General features: G+C 38.5%; 1 protein-coding gene across 4 annotated transcripts; it reads right to left on the minus strand.

The window, feature by feature from the left end:
• Positions 1 to 3949: 3949 nt before the first annotated feature.
• On the minus strand, positions 3950 to 19322 carry LOC311282844 (uncharacterized protein). 4 transcript variants are annotated; one of them, XM_084396901.1, is made up of 24 exons: positions 19192 to 19278; positions 18664 to 18899; positions 18507 to 18571; positions 17122 to 17401; positions 16880 to 16977; positions 15157 to 15280; positions 14925 to 15050; positions 12489 to 12614; positions 12294 to 12398; positions 11913 to 12101; positions 11144 to 11370; positions 10746 to 11013; positions 10017 to 10118; positions 9727 to 9861; positions 9568 to 9641; positions 7552 to 7636; positions 7370 to 7451; positions 6513 to 6589; positions 6327 to 6428; positions 6192 to 6232; positions 5474 to 5540; positions 5188 to 5379; positions 4619 to 4679; positions 4226 to 4466 (listed from the first exon to the last, which is right to left on the minus strand). In XM_084396901.1, exons 2-24 carry the CDS (start codon positions 18841 to 18843, stop codon positions 4369 to 4371), a joined length of 2904 nt encoding a protein of 967 aa, XP_084253027.1. In that variant the 5' UTR covers positions 18844 to 18899; positions 19192 to 19278; the 3' UTR covers positions 4226 to 4368. The 4 variants fall into 4 exon arrangements, with proteins under 4 accessions (XP_084253028.1, XP_084253029.1, XP_084253030.1 ...); XM_084396902.1 differs by lacking the exon at positions 4619 to 4679 and having other exon boundaries at positions 3950 to 4466; positions 18664 to 18850; positions 19192 to 19322; XM_084396903.1 differs by lacking the exon at positions 4619 to 4679 and having other exon boundaries at positions 3950 to 4466; positions 19192 to 19291.
• Between the last annotated feature and the right edge of the window lie 2926 nt (positions 19323 to 22248).

Genomic DNA, 22248 nt, shown 5'->3' on the forward strand with positions numbered 1-22248 from the left:
GACCTAACCTCTAAGCAAACTATATAATACTTGGGTGTGTTTGCCAGGAAAGTTGTGAACAAGTAGTTGTCCATTCGGTCTGAGAAACCAACCATTATTTAGATGACTTAGATTTCAAATTTAAGTACTGCAGTTCATGTCTGGTTTGTTACCATTCTGTTACTGAACACTGACTTTATGCGGATTAAATTGTTTCCGTTGTTTGCGGATTACGACTTAACAGTTGTTCTGTCATTTAGAATGATAGTTTCGGATTAAAATGCTGTTCTAACCAGCCTCTGTCTCTTCAGTCCACCTACAGATTCTGTTGAGTGTGGGCTTGGTGGTCCTGTGTTTATCCCTTATCCTGGGCTGCGTAATTTGTTGGTTAAAAACCAGACACAAACCACATAAAGACGAAAAGACTGTGAGGACCCCCCCTCCCCCTGATTCTGTGGATCATGTGACTGTGGCATTAAGTTCCTCCCCTTCATCTGGAACCACATTTACCAAACTGCAGTATGAGCAGCTGGAAGGAGAGGTTCTAGACTACCCATCTGCTTTTGCGAGCTCTACACCATCAGATGAAGAGTTCACTACTTTCTCGGAAGTTAACAAGCAGACGTCATGCTTCCAAATGAGACGACTCAGTTCTCCAGCTGTCTCCTCTTCTCCATACAAGCCCATGGCCAGTGGCCGCTCCTCTCTCCCCTCTTTACCAAGACGTAGTTTTCTCGCAAAGACCCGGAAGGTTCTGGAACGCCACTGCACTGTGGCTGGGGATAGTTACTCATTCAGTGAACACAGAAGGCTCACTATTCCTAACCTACAATCACCTTGCACCCTCTCTCAACTTCAAACTCAAGGCCTACTACAGGAAGAACCTTTATTACCTAACTATGGTTCAAATTCTTGCAGCAAGACCTCAGATCCCTTCTTGCACTTCACCCTGACCTTCTCTTCAACACAGAACACACTCACTCTATCCTTAGTTGGTATTACTGGTGTAGTCCATCATCTAGAAGAAGTGACTATCCAGGTCAGGCTTCCCCCACTTTGCCCTGGACCTCTGGTTATATCTGCCCAAGATTACAACCTTAGCTCCGGACTCTATAAACAGAACTTGGTGGTCAATGTCGGATCTTTAGAAGGGCTTAGGAGTTGCATACTCAGACTGGCCGTCTTCACTCAGGATAATCCAAAGACATCCCTATTTGAGGAGCTGGAAGTTTGCTGCAGTGGTCTTGACTGGACACCAGACAGGCCTGTCACATTCGTTAGAGAACTAAGGCAAGTTGTGGACAAGACCAAGAAGGTTACTTCATAGCTCTTGTTACGAGACTAGACAAGTCTTAAACATCAACCCGGACATCTTAAATACCTACACCTCATTGTTCTCTTTCAAAGGAAAAGAGTGGCTCATATTTTATTCAGCATGCTCAAGATATGAACATTGATGTCCCTTAGAAAATGACATCTCAAGATTCAGAGAGGTCACAAGGTCTACGGTCAGCTCTTCATTTTGTTGCAGTACCAGTCCATCAGCTTAAAGTCCTGATCCTGAAAACAGACAATTTTACCAACCAGACTCCAGGTGAAACTACAATACAATGTTCTCATTCTTTCCCAAATGGTACCCTCGGCCCAATATTAGTTATTCAAGTTTATAGATCATGTCGACCAGTGTTTCTCTCCCTAGGACCCACCTCCCAGAATGTTTTAGATGTCTCTCTAGTCTATTCAAAAGACTGATGAACTGAATCAGGTGTTTTAATTAGTGAGCTAAAACATTCTGTTAGGTTGGTCCCTAGGACTGGAGTTCAGAAACACTGGGTGCTTCTCAATACTCAAATTGATGCTTCCTCTATTCCTCGGTCCTCCAGCCTGTGACCCGGAAATCGATTGGACTCAGCCATCTTGAAGGACATCTCAATTCTCAAATTGTACCATGAGGTACAAGTGAGGAAGCTTCCTGAGGAGTCATGAGTGAGGATACACAGGTGTATCCTTCCCTCGCATCCTAAGGGGGTGAAGCTAAGATGCGAATAAAGAAAGTGAGGATGCACAAATAAGAAATGAGAAGCACCCACTGATGTAGACCACACTGAATTCCATACCAGTGAACCCCACCATTTTGAACCCTAAAAAGGGCTCTTTAACTCCAACACTAGAGGGCCAGTGTCCTGATGAGTTTAGCTCGAACCCTAACCAAATACACTTGAACAAGCTAATCAACGTGTTAAGAACTACTTGCACATTACAGACAGGTGGGTCAAATTGGAATTGGAACTAAAGTCTACAAGACACTTACCCTCTAGGACTAGAGTTGAAGACTACCTAAAATTATAAATGGAATTCCCTTCCACAGGGGTAGCCAACTCTGCTCCTGGTGGGCTACCATCCTGCAGTGTTTAGCTCTAAACCTGATCAAACAGAGCAAAAACCAACTAATCAAGGTGTTCAGGATTACTTGATAACAACAGGCAGGTGTGTTGGAACTGAAGTCTGCAGGAAGGTAGTCTTCAAGGAGTTGGGTTGTTTATCCCTGCCCAGACTCACAGACATTTTCCATCCCAAAAGGGGACGAAAATCATTTTATTAATCAGAAGTGTGCTATTATACATCAATGTGCCCTTTCGCCAAGACCATACTGGTGCAGACTTTACAGCAGACTTCTACCTGGCAGTCTTAGCAGAATCACCAAAGTGTGGACTTGGTGTAGAGATGAGGGTTGCCTTTGGGACAAGGCCTTTTATAAGCAGTTTCAGTTTTTTGTTAGGGTGGGGCCAAAAAATGTGAGGTGAGCACATCTGAAGTGGCATATGCATCTTAACTTTGTGATGGACAGAGCTGGCATGAATTTATTGTCACCATCAGACGATGGATGCACAAAGGTTAACTGAAAGGCTAACAATTCTGAAAAATTCCCTTTTCCATTGTTATTAAAAAATGTGGAAGGCCTTTTTTGTCCTGTGGAAGCAAACAAATTAGTCATACATAATCTCCTCACAAAACACACAACTTCATGTTTTAAATTCTACATTAACAAAAAATTACAAAAAGCTTAAAATGTCAAGAGGTAACATATTGTCTAAAACCAACACAAAATAGTTCCCAGAAAATTGTTTAATGTCCTGGGAGTACATGAAAGCATATTGCACCACAAATCCCTCCTATCAGATAAATGAATATGTTTGTCATGATATGCATACTGCAAGTCCAGCTTACATGACTGTTATGTAAAAGCTAAAGGATTTATCCATCATAAACTAAGCCTAAATGTTTGCTTTTAATGTTCAGGATTAAATGCTTGTCTTACAGGATCCAAGATCCACAGGAGATCAGCCTATTTTAATGACATTGTAGTTTAATCCCCCCTCCCTCTTCAATCCTTCAGACGACAGTCCGATCCTTTTTATTACAGATCTGCTCAAACCTCAGCAATGGGAGTTCATGACCATGAGGTCATTCACTTGTATAGCATTTATCCCCATAGATACCACAATGAAATCTCATGGCACGTCACATGTTCTATGACTACACATGAACACGGGTTTTGATATTTAGGTGTAGAGAATGATGAAAAGGCCAGTGTAGGCCATGTACATGTTTATAATAGACTATCATGTGCACATCAATCTCCACCATAATGGTCTGGTGATTGGTTCTTTATAATGCATATTTTATTGAATATTTCACTTATTTCTTTTGCCAGAGATGCACCTACTTCATGTCATTGGGCATGTTTATATTGGTTTGGAGGCCGATGAAGAGGGACAGATTCACTGTAGCATGAATGAAGTGGATACTGCGCAACATCATGTTATATTCAACCATAAATGCAAAATGAAAAGCTGACATGATGACCTCAAGTCTGACCCAACCATGGATAGATATTAATCACCTCGACCCTATGTTGGAAGACTTTTTTTATAATTGTTTTAGAAATGAATCTCTTTAAATCATATTTAGAACTAAATAATATTTTTATTATGTTACTGTTGTATAGATTCAGTGCAAATGTATATATCAGTGAAATCAAATATCTCTGAACATTGTCTTTACAAAACAACCTGCAAATGGCATTCAAGACAATAAAAATTAGTATATAGAAAAATTGATAATTGCAAATTTGATAAATAAAGTTTCATCTGACTTCATTGGTGTTTTGTGTCAAATTTTAAATGTGCCTCACAGTTGGTTCAAGCAGTACTAAACAACAACACTGAAAAATTGGCAACATCCTTATAAAAGTTTAATTTTTAATAGCTTAACTGATCTGTATGGAAATGAAGATGCATATAGATAAGTTGTCAGTGCAGTATGAATCTTTGCGATGGATTATTATCACTCCAGCAGTTTGCTCCCCTTTCCTTCTCCTCAAATGGATTATTCTGTATCCGAGTCACAAACCTCAACCTGCCTTGCTAGGAATGTTCCATCCTTGCAGCCCAGGGGGAAGTTTGGATGAGGAGAGGTTACTTTAGCTGGACCAGCAAGACAGAAAGGAACACAATTACACTTTCTATGGATAACATTTAAATGTAACATTCAGAAACAAATAATTACGACCCCACACAAATTTTCTAAACTTGGCCCCAATTTCAATATATGATTGGACTTTTGTCACTTTTTTCACCTTCAAGGAGATTTTCATTTCTCTCTTTTAGATTTTCCTTTTTATCTCTCACTGCTGACATCTGCCGGGGAAAGTAAGTGTAGGATATTTTAATGTTTTTTTTTTTTTTTTTTCATAATATCACACCACAGCATAAAAGCTATTTATCCCACTGTAGTTCTTTTCCAAGTATTGCAAGGATAAAACAACTATACCACATTAGAAATCTCATTCAGTACAGGGTTTCTGTTGAGTTTTATCCCTGCTTCTGACCTCATCCTCTGCAGACGCCCTCCTGCAACCCTAAAAGCTGCTTATGTGCCCCATCCATACCAGCATGCTCTTCGATTAAGACAAAATGTTAGATCAGGACACTTCAATAAGAGTCTATGGCCTGATGTGCTCTTGCATGGAGTTGTTTTGTTTGTAAGACTTGCTTCTCTAAGATATCACAGATTCCAGTCGGATGATTATGAATTAGTCTTCAACTATACTAGAATTAGAACAGAACTAAAGTATGTTAATGAAATATGACTGGCAAGGTAGAGTTCTTAAGTAGATTCTCAACAATAATCTTCATCATAACATACCTGGGCCGTCTTGCTGAGGTGCTTCTGGTTGGTTGACTGTTTCTGCTCCTCCCCTCTCTCAGACCTCTTCGATCCCCCCTGAGAGACTGAAATCTGGGATGAAGACCCCTTTGCTGCCCCCTGCTGGAGTTCTTGCTCCACTTTCTGTGTTTTTCTTCCCGGATGGTTTAATGTGTCAACAGCATTCCAGTTCTAAATGTGTCACACAGCTGTTATTAATTTCAGTATTAAAAGGTATCATGATTTATGGCCAAAAAACAAACTTACCACTTGAAAATGTGCTTACCTTAATACTTGTAGCATTTTGGACCCCGCTTTCAACCAAGCTAGGTCTTCTTGGGAACACTGGAGATCTTAATAGTACACAAGACATATGTAAACATTTTCTGTCAAACGTCAAAAAAAAAGAAGATTTATGGCCTCCTCTCCAGTTGGGTTTTTATGTCCTCTCCTGTCAAACGTGAATTATGACACTGGGAAAATTCCAGCATTCCCACCCCCACTCCTTTCCCTGAGCCAGGATTCACACAGATATATTGCGTCAAAGTTGGGAGCGGGAGCATTTATATGCTGTCAATTTAGAACTAAAGGATTTGATTAACAAACAAAGAAAACTAAGCAAGACAAAACAAACACCAGTCAAACTCCTTAAAACTTCAGGAAGTGTTTTACTTTCTTTTTTGATTTCAAAACCTTGTGGTTTAAGGATTTCCTTCAATTCGATAAAAGCAGTGAGACACACCTTGACTGATCTTATTCACTGTGTCTCCCATTCAGTGTGTCTGTCCATCCATTTAAGCGGCTCACTTACTGATTTTTCCACAGATTTTCAGTTGGGAACAGGAGAAGGGGGAGGGGAGAGTGCTGCGGCCTCTGAGTCTGGAATTTCCCCACTGTCTCATTTTTATATAAGGAAGGAGTGGAAATAAAGGGGGACCTTTAGGGGGGAGATAATGAATCAAACTGATTGACAACTGACAGTGTCTTCATTGTTTACTACTGACCTTTCTCCATGTTGCTCTCTCTCTCTGAACAGACTTTTCAGCTGTAGCACAGAAATAGAAGCAAATAAGCACAGACAGGATGTTATTATAATAGTAAGTAGTATGTTGAAGTGTTATATGCACACTGTATAGCACCTGCTCAGTGACTAGCCTCCTCTGTTGGTTGGGATCTACAAGGTCTGAACTAACAGGTTTCTGGTTTTTGTTCTCTGGTGGAGATTCTTTCTCTGCTTTACCCTATGGAAAGAAATTGACTTTAAAGAAGCTAAGTATCAATGAATAAACACTAGCACACATGTGCAAACAAACGGCAATCATTACCTGATAGGGTACAAGGCTGATACCCTGTAAGGCTTGGTCTCTCTCCTGCTCAAGCGTTTCAGCTCGCCTCTTGTTTTCTGGGGCCACAAAATAAACACAAGCAAAGTTTTAGGCCGAGAGCATGAATTCTGAGGTAACACATTCCTGTTGTACAAAATGTGCATTCTTGAGTTGTTTTGGTGGGAACACACCTCCAGTACACAAGGGGGCGATAGAGTCACCTACAAATGGCTGTGCTTTTTAACCTGCCTGAAGTGTACATGTTGAGTAGACTCGCTCCCTCTGTCAAAATTGAGTGATTGAGGGTCTGTCCAAATAAACTTCCTTCGCCAACTTGACGTAACGCATTTCAAAATGGCGGTGGGGAAGTGCTAAGAGACGTTTGCAAGTGTATGTCTAAAAGTGGAGTTAAACGCAACTCAACTCTGGCCCTCAAAATCCACTTTTTTTCTGCAGAGTTTAGCTTCAACCTTGATCAAACTCACCTGCAACTTTCTAGTACTCCTGAAGACTTTGATTAGCTTGTTCATGTGTGTCTGATTATGGTTGGAGCGAAACTGCAGGAATGTGGATTTCAAAGGCCAAAACCCCCTGTTTTAAACAGTATGAGTTAGTATTCAGGTAGCTAGCCATAACTTGTTTTAATTTAAAACTGTTGCACCGCTTTTATAGCAGATGTGCTAATGCTAATGCGGTACAGAGCCCCATCTCGTGTAAATGCTAAGCCTTCTTGCGTTGTGTTTTTGAATTCTGACACATTTCGGAACACAACAACAGCTTGTATAACTATGAGCTTTCGTGTTCATGTAATTGCAACAAATTTGCAGGCTTTACTCATTTATAGCATGTGGAGATACCTTCTAGCAAGGCCTTCAGTGACTCAGGACTGCATTCACTGATCACTCCCTCTCTCGAATGAAGCCCTTTATGTCCAAAAATCTGCCCGAGGTAAGAGGCACAAAGATGTGGCATAATGAAACATCATTAGATTAATCTGTTCTGCTGTGAGAAACTTTTAAAGTCATGGTTGTCGTTGTACCTCCTGCTCCAGGGCGGATATCTTGATCTGAGCCTCTGCTTTCTCTGTTATCCTCTGTATCTCCAGGTTCTTCAGATCTTGATCCCTGTGGTAGAATGAAAAAGAGTTGATGACATGAAACATTAAAGGAACAATACGCAACTGCTTCCAGTTTTACTTGTTTTTAATAGCACTGCATGATCACATTTCATGACCGTTAAACCCCCCACTAGAAATAAATGGGTTCCTTTGTCCTGATGAACTTGTCTAACTCCTTTAAACAGTCACATGATTTATTCATTTTCATATGCCATAATCATACATTTTTTGTCAGTCAATATGAAAAAGAATTGCTAATATATATTTAAAAATATATTTAAAAAAGTATTTGCTCTAGTGCTGTCAAATCGATTAATCGTGATATAAAAGTTTGTGTGTGTAAATACAGTATGTTTATATATGTATATATACTGCAATATATACACATATATATTTGTGTGTGTGTGTGTGCTGTAACAAATTAGTGCTGTCAATCAATTAATCGATTGACAGTGCTAATTTGTTTCTATATATTTGTGCCATTTTTATATATTGTCAATCTAATATAAATATATATAGAAATGTATTGTCTTGCCCCTTGAAGTACATATTGATTTTGGTCTTAGAAGGTTTAAATGAAATATATTTTAAATTAAAAATATATATTTCATTAAGCCATATACTTATATACACTCACCTAAAGGATTATTAGGAGCACCATACTAATACTGTGTTTGACCCCCTTTCGCCTTCAGAACTGCCTTAATTCTATGTGGCATTGATTCAACAAGGTGCTGAAAGCATTCTTTAGAAATGTTGGCCCATATTGATAGGATAGCATCTTGCAGTTGATGGAGATTTGTGGGATGCACATCCAGGGCACGAAGCTCCCGTTCCACCACATCCCAAAGATGCTCTATTGGGTTGAGATCTGGTGACTGTGGGGGCCATTTTAGTACAGTGAACTCATTGTCATGTTCAAGAAACCAATTTGAAATGATTCGAGCTTTGTGACATGGTGCATTATCCTGCTGGAAGTAGCCATCAGAGGATGGGTACATGGTGGTCATAAAGGGATGGACATGGTCAGAAACAATGCTCAGGTAGGCTGTGGCATTTACACGATGCCCAATTGGCACTAAGGGGCCTAAAGTGTGCCAAGAAAACATCCCCCACACCATTACACCACCACCACCAGCCTGCACAGTGGTAACAAGGCATGATGGATCCATGTTCTCATTCTGTTTACGCCAAATTCTGACTCTACCATCTGAATGTCTCAACAGAAATCGAGACTCATCAGACCAGGCAACATTTTTCCAGTCTTCAACTGTCCAATTTTGGTGAGCTTGTGCAAATTGTAGCCTCTTTTTCCTATTTGTAGTGGAGATGAGTGGTACCCGGTGGGGTCTTCTGCTGTTGTAGCCCATCCGCCTCAAGGTTGTGCGTGTTGTGGCTTCACAAATGCTTTGCTGCATACCTCGGTTGTAACGAGTGGTTATTTCAGTCAAAGTTGCTCTTCTATCAGCTTGAATCAGTCGGCCCATTCTCCCCTGACCTCTAGTATCAACAAGGCATTTTCGCCCACAGGACTGCCGCATACTGGATGTTTTTCCCTTTTCACACCATTCTTTGTAAACCCTAGAAATGGTTGTGCGTGAAAATCCCAGTAACTGAGCAGATTGTGAAATACTCAGACCGGCCCGTCTGGCACCAACAACCATGCCACACTCAAAATTGCTTAAATCACCTTTCCTTCCCATTCTGACATTCAGTTTGGAGTTCAGGAGATTGTCTTGACAAGGACCACACCCCTAAATGCATTTAAGCAACTGCCATGTGATTGGTTGATTAGATAATTGCATTAATGAGAAATTGAACAGGTGTTCCTAATAATCCTTTAGGTGAGTGTATATATATATCATATACTGTATATACTGTGTGTATGTGTGTGTTTACTATATCTGTATGGGAATGAATTATTAGTAAAATACATACTTCTTTTTAACTTCTTGATCTCTCTCTGCCAGTAGCTGCTCCAGCCTCTGGACTTCACCGCTCTGTTGTGACACCTGCACAGTATGAAAAATCATATCCCCATCCTCGCATTAAACCAACCAAGATTACACAGATTTCCGTGAGGTTTGCAGGCCCCACCTGACCGCGAGCAGACTTCAGCTCCTGTAGCCGTTCCTCCAGCTCAGTGTCTCTGATCTTCAGCATGTCCCTCACCCTCAGCAGCTCCTGCACTAACTCTCCTTCCATGTCTTCTTCCATGTCTTCAAGAGACACCTTGGGAGGACATGATGTGGAAAAAAAAACTTTGTTTGGCCTTCAAATCAACATCATTAAATAGCTCTTTACATACATATTATATATTTCAAAAGATCATGTGGGAAATTTTGACTATGAGATCAGGATGGAAAGAAGAAGAACAAAGGACATACAGAGCTACCCATGAGTCTCTGGTACCCATGGCTTCTGTCCATCTCAGGCTCTTTCTGTTCCCTGCAGTCATCTAGTGGCACTTCCAAAACATCAGCCTCTCGCTGTAAGACAACATATAGATATACTAATCCTAGTGAAAAAAACCTATACCAAAATGTATTTAAAATAAATGTATTTCATATTAAGTATACTACAAATCCATTTTTACTGACATATCGCTTCGCTTGAGACTTACTGAACTTGATTTGGAGAACTTCTTTATTGCACAATGAACATTTCTTTATATTAAGCCTAAAATGTGTTTTAATATCACTATAAGTAAGGATAATATGATCTCTGTGTAATATCAGTCTTTAAATGCAAGAAATCTAAAGTGTACCTAAAGTATACTTGCATTGCAATAGTTCCACTTTTGCACAATCAAATATACTTAAGTATATCTTTAGTTGGACCTCAACACTATTTCCGGATAACTAAAGTAGATTAAGTACAAAATTAGTAGCAGACTTAAAGTATACCAATTTAGTATACTAAAAGTACAACTGCAGGGTATTACATACTGTATGTAATGGTATTTGTAGTATACTTAGCATAAAATAAATGTATTTCAAATACATTTTAGTATATTTATTTTTCACTAGGGAACACACCACAGTAACACTACACACTTGCCAAATGGTCAAATTAGACCAAAAAAAGGGGACCAAATATTAAAAAACGAAAGTTACTTTGTCATTCTCACGCTGTTGACTCCTGAGCTCATCAAGTTCTTCCTGTGTCGAACATAACGTCATCGCCACATCCAGCCATCTCTTGTTCCAGTGAGCGGCCACTTTCCTTAACTCCTCCTTCTCCCGCTCAAACTCCGCCCTCATACACTGATGCTCCTCCTCTTTTTGCTTATACTCCGCCTCTGAGATTTGGAATTTTTTTTCCAGGTCTTGACATTTTAATTGCAGAGTATGATTTTCTTGCTCCAAATTGCCCTGCAGTTCCCTTGATATATGAAATGGATATATGAAATGAATAATAAGGATTAGAGACATTTAAAAAAAAATCTGGACAATCAATATTAATATTCAAGTTAAATAATGGACAAGTTAAATAATGGACAGTGCTATCATACCTGTGTTGGTATCTCTCTCCCAGCTCTCTAATCTTCTCGTGAAGTCCATCATCAAGCGTTTTCCTCTGTTCTTCCTTCTCTCCAATCAGCTGCAAGCGCTCAGTCTCCAGTGCCGCAATCTGATTGGTTTGGATCAGTTTCTGTGCCTCCAGCTCGTGTAGCTGGTTAAGGGTCACCTGTAGCCTCTCTGTAGACTTGGTCAGATCCGACGACAGCTTTTCATTCAACTGAATGTCCAAAGCATTAAGAAAAGGTTGTTTAGAGCAATTCAGAACAAACTAGCTAAAATCCAAAAGTATTTTAATGAATGCCAATCTAATTGGCATAAATAATTATTGTGTTATATAATATTAATGCTATTATCTTCTCATGTTATTATTTTAAATGATCTGACTTTCCTGAATGTTTTTTACCAGATGAAATAAGTTATATGTATATATATATATATATATTTATATATATGTATATATTTATATTAATATGTATATATATATATATATTTATATGTATAAGTGTATTTATAACTTATATATAGAAAAAACTGTACTATTGTGAAGTATTATTACAATTCAAAATTTTCTATTTGATTATATTTTAAAATGTAATTTATTCCTGTGATCAAAGCTGAATTTTCAGCATCTAGTCGTCAGTGTCACATGATCCTTCAGATATCATTCTAATATGCTGATTTGCTGCTCAAGAAACATTTCTTATTAATATTAATTCTGAAAACAGTTGTGCTGCTTTATATTTTTGTGTAAACGGTGACCTCTTTAATGGAAAGCAACTCCTCCTTCATCAGCATGGTTTCTATCTTCTGTTTGTTGGCCTGGCTCTTAGCTTGAGATATCTCAGAATGGAGCTCACACACTTGCTCATTGAAGCCCTGTTTGCTCTTCTGTTCCCTCTGCAACTGCAGATCCAGAGTCTGAATCCTCTGATGAAGCTCTGCTTTCTCCTTTACAGACAATCATACACAGAGGGTCATCGTATTTAACTAACTAATTTAAATCAGTGGTACTCAACTGGTGGGTTATCACCTAGAAATGGTCAAGTACAGCAGGGGGAATCAATGGTAAATGCATATGATAAATGTAATGTGTGATTAAGTTGAGTCGCCACTTAATGTCCAATGTAAGTAATATCAGACCTGGACAAGACGGTCTTTGTCCATTAAAGCTCCAGATAGTTTGACCTTTAAGTCATTCAGATTGTCTTCTAGTCTCTGTGTCTTAGTGGTAAACAGGTCTTTTTCCTGAGGAAGAGAGATAACAGTTAATCTGGCAGTACTGGGTCATGTCATAATGAAAAATTAGAGAGTGTAGCACAGCTTTTTGGCTTGTACCAGCTCCATTTGCCCCAGGCGGCTGCGGGACTCGTTCAGCCGGTCCTCTAGCTCTGCCTGGGTCTGGATGGAGATGCTCAGTCTTTGTTCCAACTCTTCTGCTTGCTTTATTGCCTCTTGCTTACCCTAGGTGGGTAATGTTTGCATACTTTTTAGATCTAATCTTAATAACATTTCTGTGCATTTATGTTAACTTTAATCACAATGACCAAATTTTAAAGGAACAGTTCACCAAAAATGAAAATTCTGTCATCGATTACTCACTTTCATGTTGTTCCAAACCTGTATGACTTTCGTTCTTCTGTCAAACACACAAAAAAACATTTTTGAAGAAGTTTTTGTCATAAAAGAGTTGTTTTGATATTATTTATATAATATTTAAAATTCATTTTAATTTTAGTAATTTTGTCACCATTATTTATATATTTTTCATATTACTATTAATGGTTTAATTGATTTCTCATTTTTCAGCATTCGTTTAGTTTTAAGGTTTTCATCTTAAATTTATCTTTTATTTTATTTCAATTAACAAAAATGTTTTTAATACAAAATTCTGTAATGAAACTCTAAATGGCTCAGGCTGATGGGTCCTTAAAGGGATACTTCACCGATTAGCATTAGGCTTCGTATCAGTAGAAACCCGGTAGTATTTTCGAATGACCGTGCTTCCCTCCCTCATGTCCCCCTGAGACAAGAGATTTCTGTATTGTGTGTCTGGAAAAAAAAACTCTGATGACGCAAAAATCGTCATTTTGTGTCATCGGAGGCTGTTTTAGGCCAGAGGCTCGAGACTACAGCCAGTAGTAGGCGCTAGTTCCGCATGTTTTCAACCCGCCCATAGGGTTAGCTCTCACGATAAAATGGCGTCTTTTCAGTTTCGAGTCAACTAGTAGCCTAGTTGTATCATTTCTTCCGATACTGCCCTCTGTAACCGGTAGGCGTGGCTTAGGAGTGGCCTCGTAGGGCAGCGAAGCAAGTGCATTCTGGGAGTTGTTGTCTTTCATCCACATGAGCCAAAAATACATTTTCTGGCTTTTCTCAGTCTAGAAGGCACCAACTTCAAAAATAATTTCACATTTCTACTACATAAATGACCCAATTTAAATACACATTCATCTTTCCAGCGGTGAAATATCCCTTTAACAATCACATAATTCTCTTTAGGGCACAGCTGATTGGTTCCTGCTGTATCAGTAGCCAATGAGCTCGCTGCTTAACCTTTAAATACTTAGCATTTGCTGTAGCAGTTGCAGCGTGCTTTCAGAAACCCTCCACCTCCCCAGCTCCACCTGTTTAGATCTGCTACTAATTAATGTACGCTATATTGTACAGCAGCAGCAGCAGCATGTCTTACTTGCTCACAGCAGCGTGTCAGCAGTAGCAAGTCCAGTAGCAGGTCACGTACTTGCAGCAGCAGCGTAAAATATCTATTCCGCCTAAATATCTATTCAAGAGTTGTAATGACAGAAATAGTTTTAGTTACCAATAATAGCCTAGTTTCAGACCCCATGACTTTCATTGTACGGACAAAAAACTAAGTATGCATTGTACGGATACATTTTTCAAAATATCTTCTTTTGTGTTTGATGAAGCAGATCTCTTGTTTTATCATTTAATCAAATATAATCAAATCATATCTTAAGAAAACATATAGTTTGTTGTGTTTATCATTATCATCATTGAAATGTATGTTCAATGCTTTTCTCTTATTAATCTTCATGTCTCTATGTAGCTGATTTAGGTTAACCTTTTGTTCTTTCTGTAAGATGTTAGCAGAAGTCTTAAGGTTTCCACTAGACAGACCACAGTGGAGCCAATGTTTTTGTTAAAGTTATACAAGATGTTATCTTAACTATCATGTCTGCAGAAAAGACGTCTTTCCTGACACATATGGTCCAGAACGATGTGTGTCTGTACTCTCACCCTAGGGTGCGAAACCATCAAAGCCAGATATGTTTAATCTTATAGCTGTGTCTGGTGGGGCTGCTTTGCTTCAATATACCATGAAAGAGGAACCAGGCTTTGTTCCGCTAAGTTAACAGCATAAGAGAGAGAGAGAGATTTCTGAACAGGTCAGTCTATACTTTGGGCTCAGACCTTTGCTCTTTTGCGATCGATCTTACAGAAAGAGCGCTCTCGACAACTTTGCTTTTCTTTAGGCAAGAATATTATACTTACGAGTGTGGCTTAGATTTTAACTGTTCATGTTATGTTTTTTTATTAAACTTTAACTCCTGCTTATGGATAAAGTATTATTATTTCATTATCTGCTGCTAAGAAATAAAAATTGAATTATAAAATTGTATCATCTGACTGGATCTCCTCATTGCATCAGTGTTCTATGTAAGAAAGTCATACAAGTTTGGAACGACATGAGGGTGAGTTTTGATTTTTGGGTGAACTAAAACTTTATCAAACTTTGAATGAATGTTTAACCATTTCAAAGGAATGGAGCCGTCTCAATGCACTGTCTTTCTCGTATTCCAGGTCGCTTGTTTTCTCCTCTGCCGTTCTGAGAGCTTCTCTGAGCTTCTTTATCTCATTCTCAACCTGCCTCTGTCCCTGAAGGAAGAAGCAGCAGCATATAAAACCATAGTTGATTGAGATGCAATTGTTATTGTGATCCTGTAAAATGTTAGGGTTTTTTGTCACACATAATGAGCTCTACCTCTCCGAGGGCTTCGTCTTTTGTAGCAGGCAGAGTTCTGTTGAGTGGGTTTGGGGATGTGGGTGAAGTCCTTCTCTCTAGGTTCGATCTCATCTTCAAAATGTCCAACTCAAGCTGCACAACTCTTAGTTTACATAGAGTAAATCAACATATCAATGCAGAAATATGCAGCGTGGTCTACATTTGTCACATTTATAGGGACACTGTGTAACTTTTTTTTTTTTTGTTCAAAGTCAATGCATCATCAATCCATCTTCCAAAACGTGCTTTTGTCTTACACTGATTCACTATGGTAAGCCTATTAAAAGTGTTTATATTGTAGACCTGTCGGGATGGTTTTCGCAGGAAATTGCATGCATACATCAGTCATATCCGTAAAAAGAGAAAAGGAGTGGCATACGGTTAGTTGACACAACGAGCGAGAAAGTTTGACATGAAGCACGTTAATCTCAAACCTCCAGGGAATCGCCCATTTTAAACAAACGGCGAACAGAGGAGAGTCTGCTGGCAAAAAAGAAACCGCGGCAAAGCTTGTAATAAAACGAGAATCAACATTGGCTTTTCAGAAGTGGCTGAGGGATTTGAAATGTAAAAGCGACGCGGTGATGGTGTTTTTATAACTCAACAGGTGAGTACAGTATTTTATTGAACAGATAAATTGACATATGTTGCCCTCTAACATAGTTTATTGTAAAGCATAATCTATTATGAAGGGTCACTACATTATGGCTGGAATTTATCTTTAAGGAAGTACCGTGTCTATTAATGGGTATAGTGACAGTAACATCTTCAGATCCTAGAGATCCATCTAAACTGGTTAAATCGCTTAAGCTATAAATAAATGTTTAATAAGCAGTAGGATCACCATATTCATCAGCACAGTCACACAGAGCCAGAAGTTACATAGTGTACCTTTAATTGATAAATGTTCATTGCAATTTATACTATTGGCATAGCAATGAGTGAAAAGTTCATTCAAAATTAGCATGTCCGTACAAAGCTGCATGATCAATTAATGTCACAAATGTGTGACCAAGAAATAGTGCAGAATTCTCCATACTTATTTTCAAATAAACATTATGCTTTATTTTAAATCCTTCAACATCTTAAAAATGTGTTCATTTCCAGGTTTAAGGGGAGAAAAATCCAGAATTTTCAATGCAATCTCAGACTTTTGGACCCCACAGTACAGTACAGTTTTTTTTTTTTTTTTTTTTTTTTTTTTTTTTAAACAAATAACTCTTTTATTCAGCCAATATATGCATTAAATTGTTCAAAGTGACAGTAAAGACATTTATAATCTTACAGAAGATTTCTATTTTAAATAAATGCTGTTCTTTTGAAGTACCCTAAAAGTAAATTTGCAAAAATACAGCATATTAAAATGATTTCTGAAGGATCATGTGACACTGAAGACTGGAGTAATGATGCTGAAAATTCAGCTTTGTATCACAGGAATAAATTACATTTTAACATATATTAAGACAGAAAACTGTTTTTTTAAATTGTAATAATATTTCACAATATTAATCTTTTTTATTGTATTTTCATTTTAAAAACATGAAATAAATCTTACCAACCCTAACCTTTTGAATGGTACATTTTGTGTGCATAAATGAAATACTTTGTAGTGCTACGTAGCAATGCATGTTTAATGTTAGTTTAGTGTACTTGTTATATCATGTATGGATTCCATTCATAGTGCAAAGACTGTTTAACTCACTTGTCGTGTAATTCCCCTCGGCGACGGCTCTCCTCAAAGAGACTCAGTTCTGCAGCTTCCTTGTCTTGTTCAAGAGCATTCAATGCTTCAGACAACTGCTGCGAGAGAGGAAAAAATCAACAGGGATGAGTGTTCCTTCAATACAACAGCAGACTTTGATATCTCTTTCCTTTTTTCAGCCAATCAAACCAATATCAAACAAAACACAAAAGTCAGTTGATGAGGAAGCAAGACATCTATACCTTGTGCTTCATCTCCAGAATGTTTGAGATGCTCTGGTTTTGTTGAAGCTGAGACCCTTTGGTTTTCAAATGGTCTGTCTGAGTGTCCAAGTGACCTTTGGCCTCTCGGAGCCTCTGGATGAGCTCTGCCCTCCTCATGCTGCTTTCCTCCAGGGCAGCTCTGAGCTCAAAGTCCTCAGAAGAAGAGTGAGATGGTGGAGCTCCTTCTGGAGCCAAGCGAGATGCAGATGACCATCTCGTCATGCCCAAAGAGCCCTTTTGCTTCTCACTGCCAAGAGTGCTGATACAGAGAGAACACTTAAGTATGCGACAAAAGTAAGGGATAATGTGCATCCAGACACATCATTTTATTTTTTAGATAACAACCGGCTCGATGTACATTATCCCGCTTATTATACGGCTACTTGCCACATAAGTAAATAATTAGACACAAAATATTTATTTGAGTTTAAATATTTTATTAGCTCATTAAACGCAAAGCGTCCACAAAGAAAAACAGTTTCTAGCAAACAGCTTTGAGCCTGCACATACTTTTTTTTAAATCACCTGCCTTCATAATCTTTAATCAAAATAACTTCCAATAACTCTTGCAGCGTCTTCTCTGATGACGTGTTTACTGGCGTGAGGGCGGGACAACCTGTCACTCACATGAGATCCACCAATAGTAAACCACAACCATCCAATCAATTCCCACTGGACAAAATCAAGCCCTGACCTACAATCTTTCATGTTCGAGAAGCCATTTCACTATACACTCTATATACATCACAATAGGTAAGAAAAGACAATTGCAACTTGGGCATGCCATTTTTTGAATGTCAGCCATTTGTAGGTAACTATCGCCCCCTTGTGTACTGGAGGTGTGTTCCCACCATAACAACTCAAAATGTACAGCAGGAATGTGAGAAATGTCCATTTTATGCCAACTTTCAGACATAATGTACAGTCGTATCACTTATTAGACAGCTTTTCACCACATAAATAAGGACGGAGACATGAAACGTTGATTTGAGAAAAAAACATTTCAAAAAATCTTACCTGTTTATTATCTTTTAGGTACAAAACAATCATTCTAGCAACAAGCCAAACAGTTTAGGCCTACTATTACTATGTTTTTCAATTTACAGTAAATACAGTCGAATGACTGAGGCACAAGATGGCACCAGATGCGTTTGAATGAAACCCTCATGCCAGTAAACATGCCGTCATCAGAGAAGAGAAGAGATGACGCTGCACAAGGGAGAAGTTATTTTGATTAAAGATTATGAGGGCGCATGAATAAAAGAAATTATGTGTACAGATAAATCATTTATAACAAATACTGCAATATTCCATAAAAATAAGAACTGTCCATTTTGATTTCATGGTGACTTTGAAGCACTAACCTGGTGCTGATTTTTGGGCGGAGAGTCGATCCAGGTAAGCCCATACAGCGCCATGCTGGAGATTTCTGAAGGAAGGGAAATGTTTGTTAAAATTACATAAAAGAAGAATATGAAAAAATAATAATAATTCATCCCCACAGCTTCAGTTTGTACATACCCGAGTTTTAAAAAGAGATCGACTATCCCAAAAGTCAAGATCCGAGAGAGCGAGGGGACTTAGAGACCTAAGAGTGTGCCGGAAAGATCTACGGCCCAGGTCCGCGTCCCATTCCTGGTCATTCCAGAAATCTGAAGGTGAAAGGCTTCGTCTTTCTCCTCTCCAGTTGGCCATGTTCATGAGAGCTCTGGAAAGTCAGTTGAGATACTGTATACTCGACTGCAGATTGTCCTGCCCTTATACAAAACAATTTCACACGAACCAGAGAGTTTGAACGGAGCACGTCAGAGTGGCACAGCAACATGGAAACAAAGTTGAATGTTTATTTGTTGCTATAATCTTCATTCAGACTTGGTTACTTGACAGTCTCTGTTGCAGAAAGGGTTATGTAGTGTTTACTCATTCATAATTTGCATGTTATTAAGAGTAAGTATTCATAGCAGCCTCCTATTAATTGAGATGAATGTACCACTAATGCAGTCTATTATTAATTTACAAGTACATAATCATCAGAACAGAATAACATACCTTTTTTTATCCTTTAAGGTTGTTTTTCCTCCTTGTTTTTTCGATATGCACACTCAGTACTTTCCTGCTGAAAGAAAGCTTGGCAGCAGGTATCTATGGTGACTGTCATAATACAGGACACAAGAGAGTGTGTGTCCAACCCACCTCTTCAGTGAATAATCATTTGTTGAGCTCATGAGGCTATTTCTGGAAGGTAAGATGATGAACATTTACCATGGCATGTACCTGTCAAAACACTGTAACCAGTCAACAACGATGAAATATATATTTAAGAGTCATAATCGACATAATCTTTTTATATTAGGGTTGTCAAGCGTTTACATTTTTGTTTTTTGAATTGAAGTTTTTTTTATTGCTTCTTTTGGAAGGTTGATAGGTGACAGGAGTACATTATGATAAAAACAGGGTTAGAGGTTCCTACAGGCACATTTTGACCATGAAATAAAATACAGTACAAGACAAAACACAAAGTGGTTATCTATTCATTTCGTGACCTTACTGTAATATGTGTCTAGAATTCTTCCCAAGGAGACAATCCCTCCTCTCTAACATCTTCGGTTAAGCATAGATTGGTGGCAAATTCACGATCTTTGGTTCAGGTCTTCAAAAGAAATCTTTCAGAGTCGAAGTTTCAGGTCTCAGAAGAATAAACTTTATTGAGCAGTTCAATAAAGTGAGATGCCAGCTGTTCATCTGATCTTACAATGGTCTGTGCTCAAGTCTTATACCTTTTTCTTATCTTTTGGTGTCCAATTATCGTTCGTATAGTTATTAAGTGTGCTTGCTGAAAGCAGCACACTTATTATTGTTCTTAAGTTTTCCTCTTCTTCTTCTTCTTCTTATTATTCCTGGGAGATAAATTTTGGCCAGCTCCTGCGCCTAGGACCTTTGAGACAGAGACACCGTTCCAACTTTAAAACCTCCGGTCAGTACCGATGTAAGTTGCTCGCGAAGATGACATCACGAGTTGTCGTGGAAATTCTTTTCTCAACTTTTATCAATAATTGTAAGACAGTAGGATATCTCAAAGGTTAACAAAGATCAGCTTTATTTCTTGCAAGAAAGGCTGTTCACACATCAGTCAGAGTCTGATATGAGAAGCGCGCTGACTTCTCCTTTTTGCCCAGCTTATATGCACAAAACACATCCTGGTCTGTCTCAAAAGATTTATTTATTTATTTATTTATTTATTTTGTTCTGCACAAATATCACATGGATACAGTACAAGGAGGGGAACGAAACCCAGTTGGGTTTATACAGAGTTCCACTCCACTTGCATGAATAAACAAAAAAAGGCACGCAGACAAATAAGTTGAATAATAAAAAGAAAAAAAAAAGAAAAAAAAGAGGGGGAAAACATATTTTCAGAAGCATAATTTGTATATAATTTCAAAAGCAAAAAAGATCGCCTTAGTTACCTTAAAAGGAAACGTCTTTGTTCAAGATCTCTTGTCCAACATAAATTCTATCTAGACAGAACAATATCACGTCTGCAAAAGTTTCCTGTTTTTAGCTGCTGCTCTTATTCACACATTTTGCCTATCTTTAGTTCGATCAAAGCTGCGCACACATTTTTCACACTTGAAGTACAACAATAGGTCACTTTGAGTACACATAGTCTCTTTGCTACTAAGTCAAGTCAAGTCATCTTCATTTATATAGCGCTTTTAACAACGTAGATTGTTTCAAAGCAGCTTCACAGAGATAAGCGTATAATTTAAGGTAACAGATATTGTTTTGGCTTTATAGCAGAGTTAAGTTATTTTCCATCTAAAGTTAGTTTTGATTGATTTGCTTCCGTCGCAACGATCATTTGTTATTAAATTAGGGGCCGCTAAGACGACACCATTCTCTCTACACAGACTTTAAACGCGAACCTGTGAGAAACGCTGATGGCGTTCACATGTGCATTTAGAATGGGTTCTATAGTTATGTGCATTTGAAAATACGCAGGTTTGGAATTCCCTACAAGCCAAGCCTAAACAAAGTACTTGTCTTTCCTTATAAATTTTGATAAAGAATTTTATTTTATTTTGTTGCTTTGGGGTAGGAACGCGAAACAAATTTTCCAGACAGCGCCTTATCTGTATAGTGGTAGAGGGATCCTCCATAGGGAGAGACTAAGTCGTCTATCACCCAGAACATTTCGTTCCTGTAAGCTTATCTTAACTTATGCAAACTTATCTTAAACTTGGTTACATATCTTTAATAATGTACTTTTAGCTTATATGATTATATTTCTTTAAATGCTTATGAGTAAAAAAATGAATGTTCAACGTTAACACAAGTTGCACACTTGTGAAAGTAAAAAAAACACATCTAAATGTAAAATTTCCATTACAGAGTCCATGTCGTTCGTCCGCCATATTGGATTGACAGGTCACAAATTTGGTCCGAACTTCACGAAACTGGACGTACATGATCCTTGGACCAAGCCTCACAAAAGTTACTAGAAGGATTTTTGATTTTCAGAAGCGTTTGCCCGTCACAGCCAAACGAAATCAGAGGCGTAGTCGCCAAACAGGAAGTCATCCATATCTCAGGAACTCTGTCACGTTTCTTCATTTATTAATATCTACAGATTTGTATGCATGAATTGTGCATTTCCAGTTCTCAAAACAGTTAATAACAAAACCAAAAAAAAACTTTATACAAAATACATCATCATGATCATGCTCTTCTTCGCTAACCGAACAATTCATTGTCTTTGGGTGTGTTTGTGCGCGCGGGAAATATGCTGCGCATAACAATTGAAAACGACACTCGGTTACTCACGTAACCTCGGTTCTCTCTAGAGAGGGAACGAGTGTTGCGTAAGTTTAGCTTACGCTACGGGAAAACTCCTTTTCTCGAGAATACTGAAGCAAAAATTATCCTTTAATTTTTAGAATGTAAAATGCATTTGCTGCAGCAGGCAGACATAGGCGAGACAGCTTGCGCGCCTATTGGCTGCTCTGTGGCAACAGCTGCAACCTATCAGTGCGTCTTGGCATGACTCCAGCGCCAATGGGAAGCCTTCCCGCGCTGTCGTCATGGCCTGCCAAGAGGGGGTGTGGC

The sequence above is a fragment of the Rutilus rutilus genome, assembly GCF_951802725.1.
Source record: "Rutilus rutilus genome assembly, chromosome: 23".
NCBI classification, from domain to species: Eukaryota; Metazoa; Chordata; class Actinopteri; order Cypriniformes; family Leuciscidae; genus Rutilus; species Rutilus rutilus.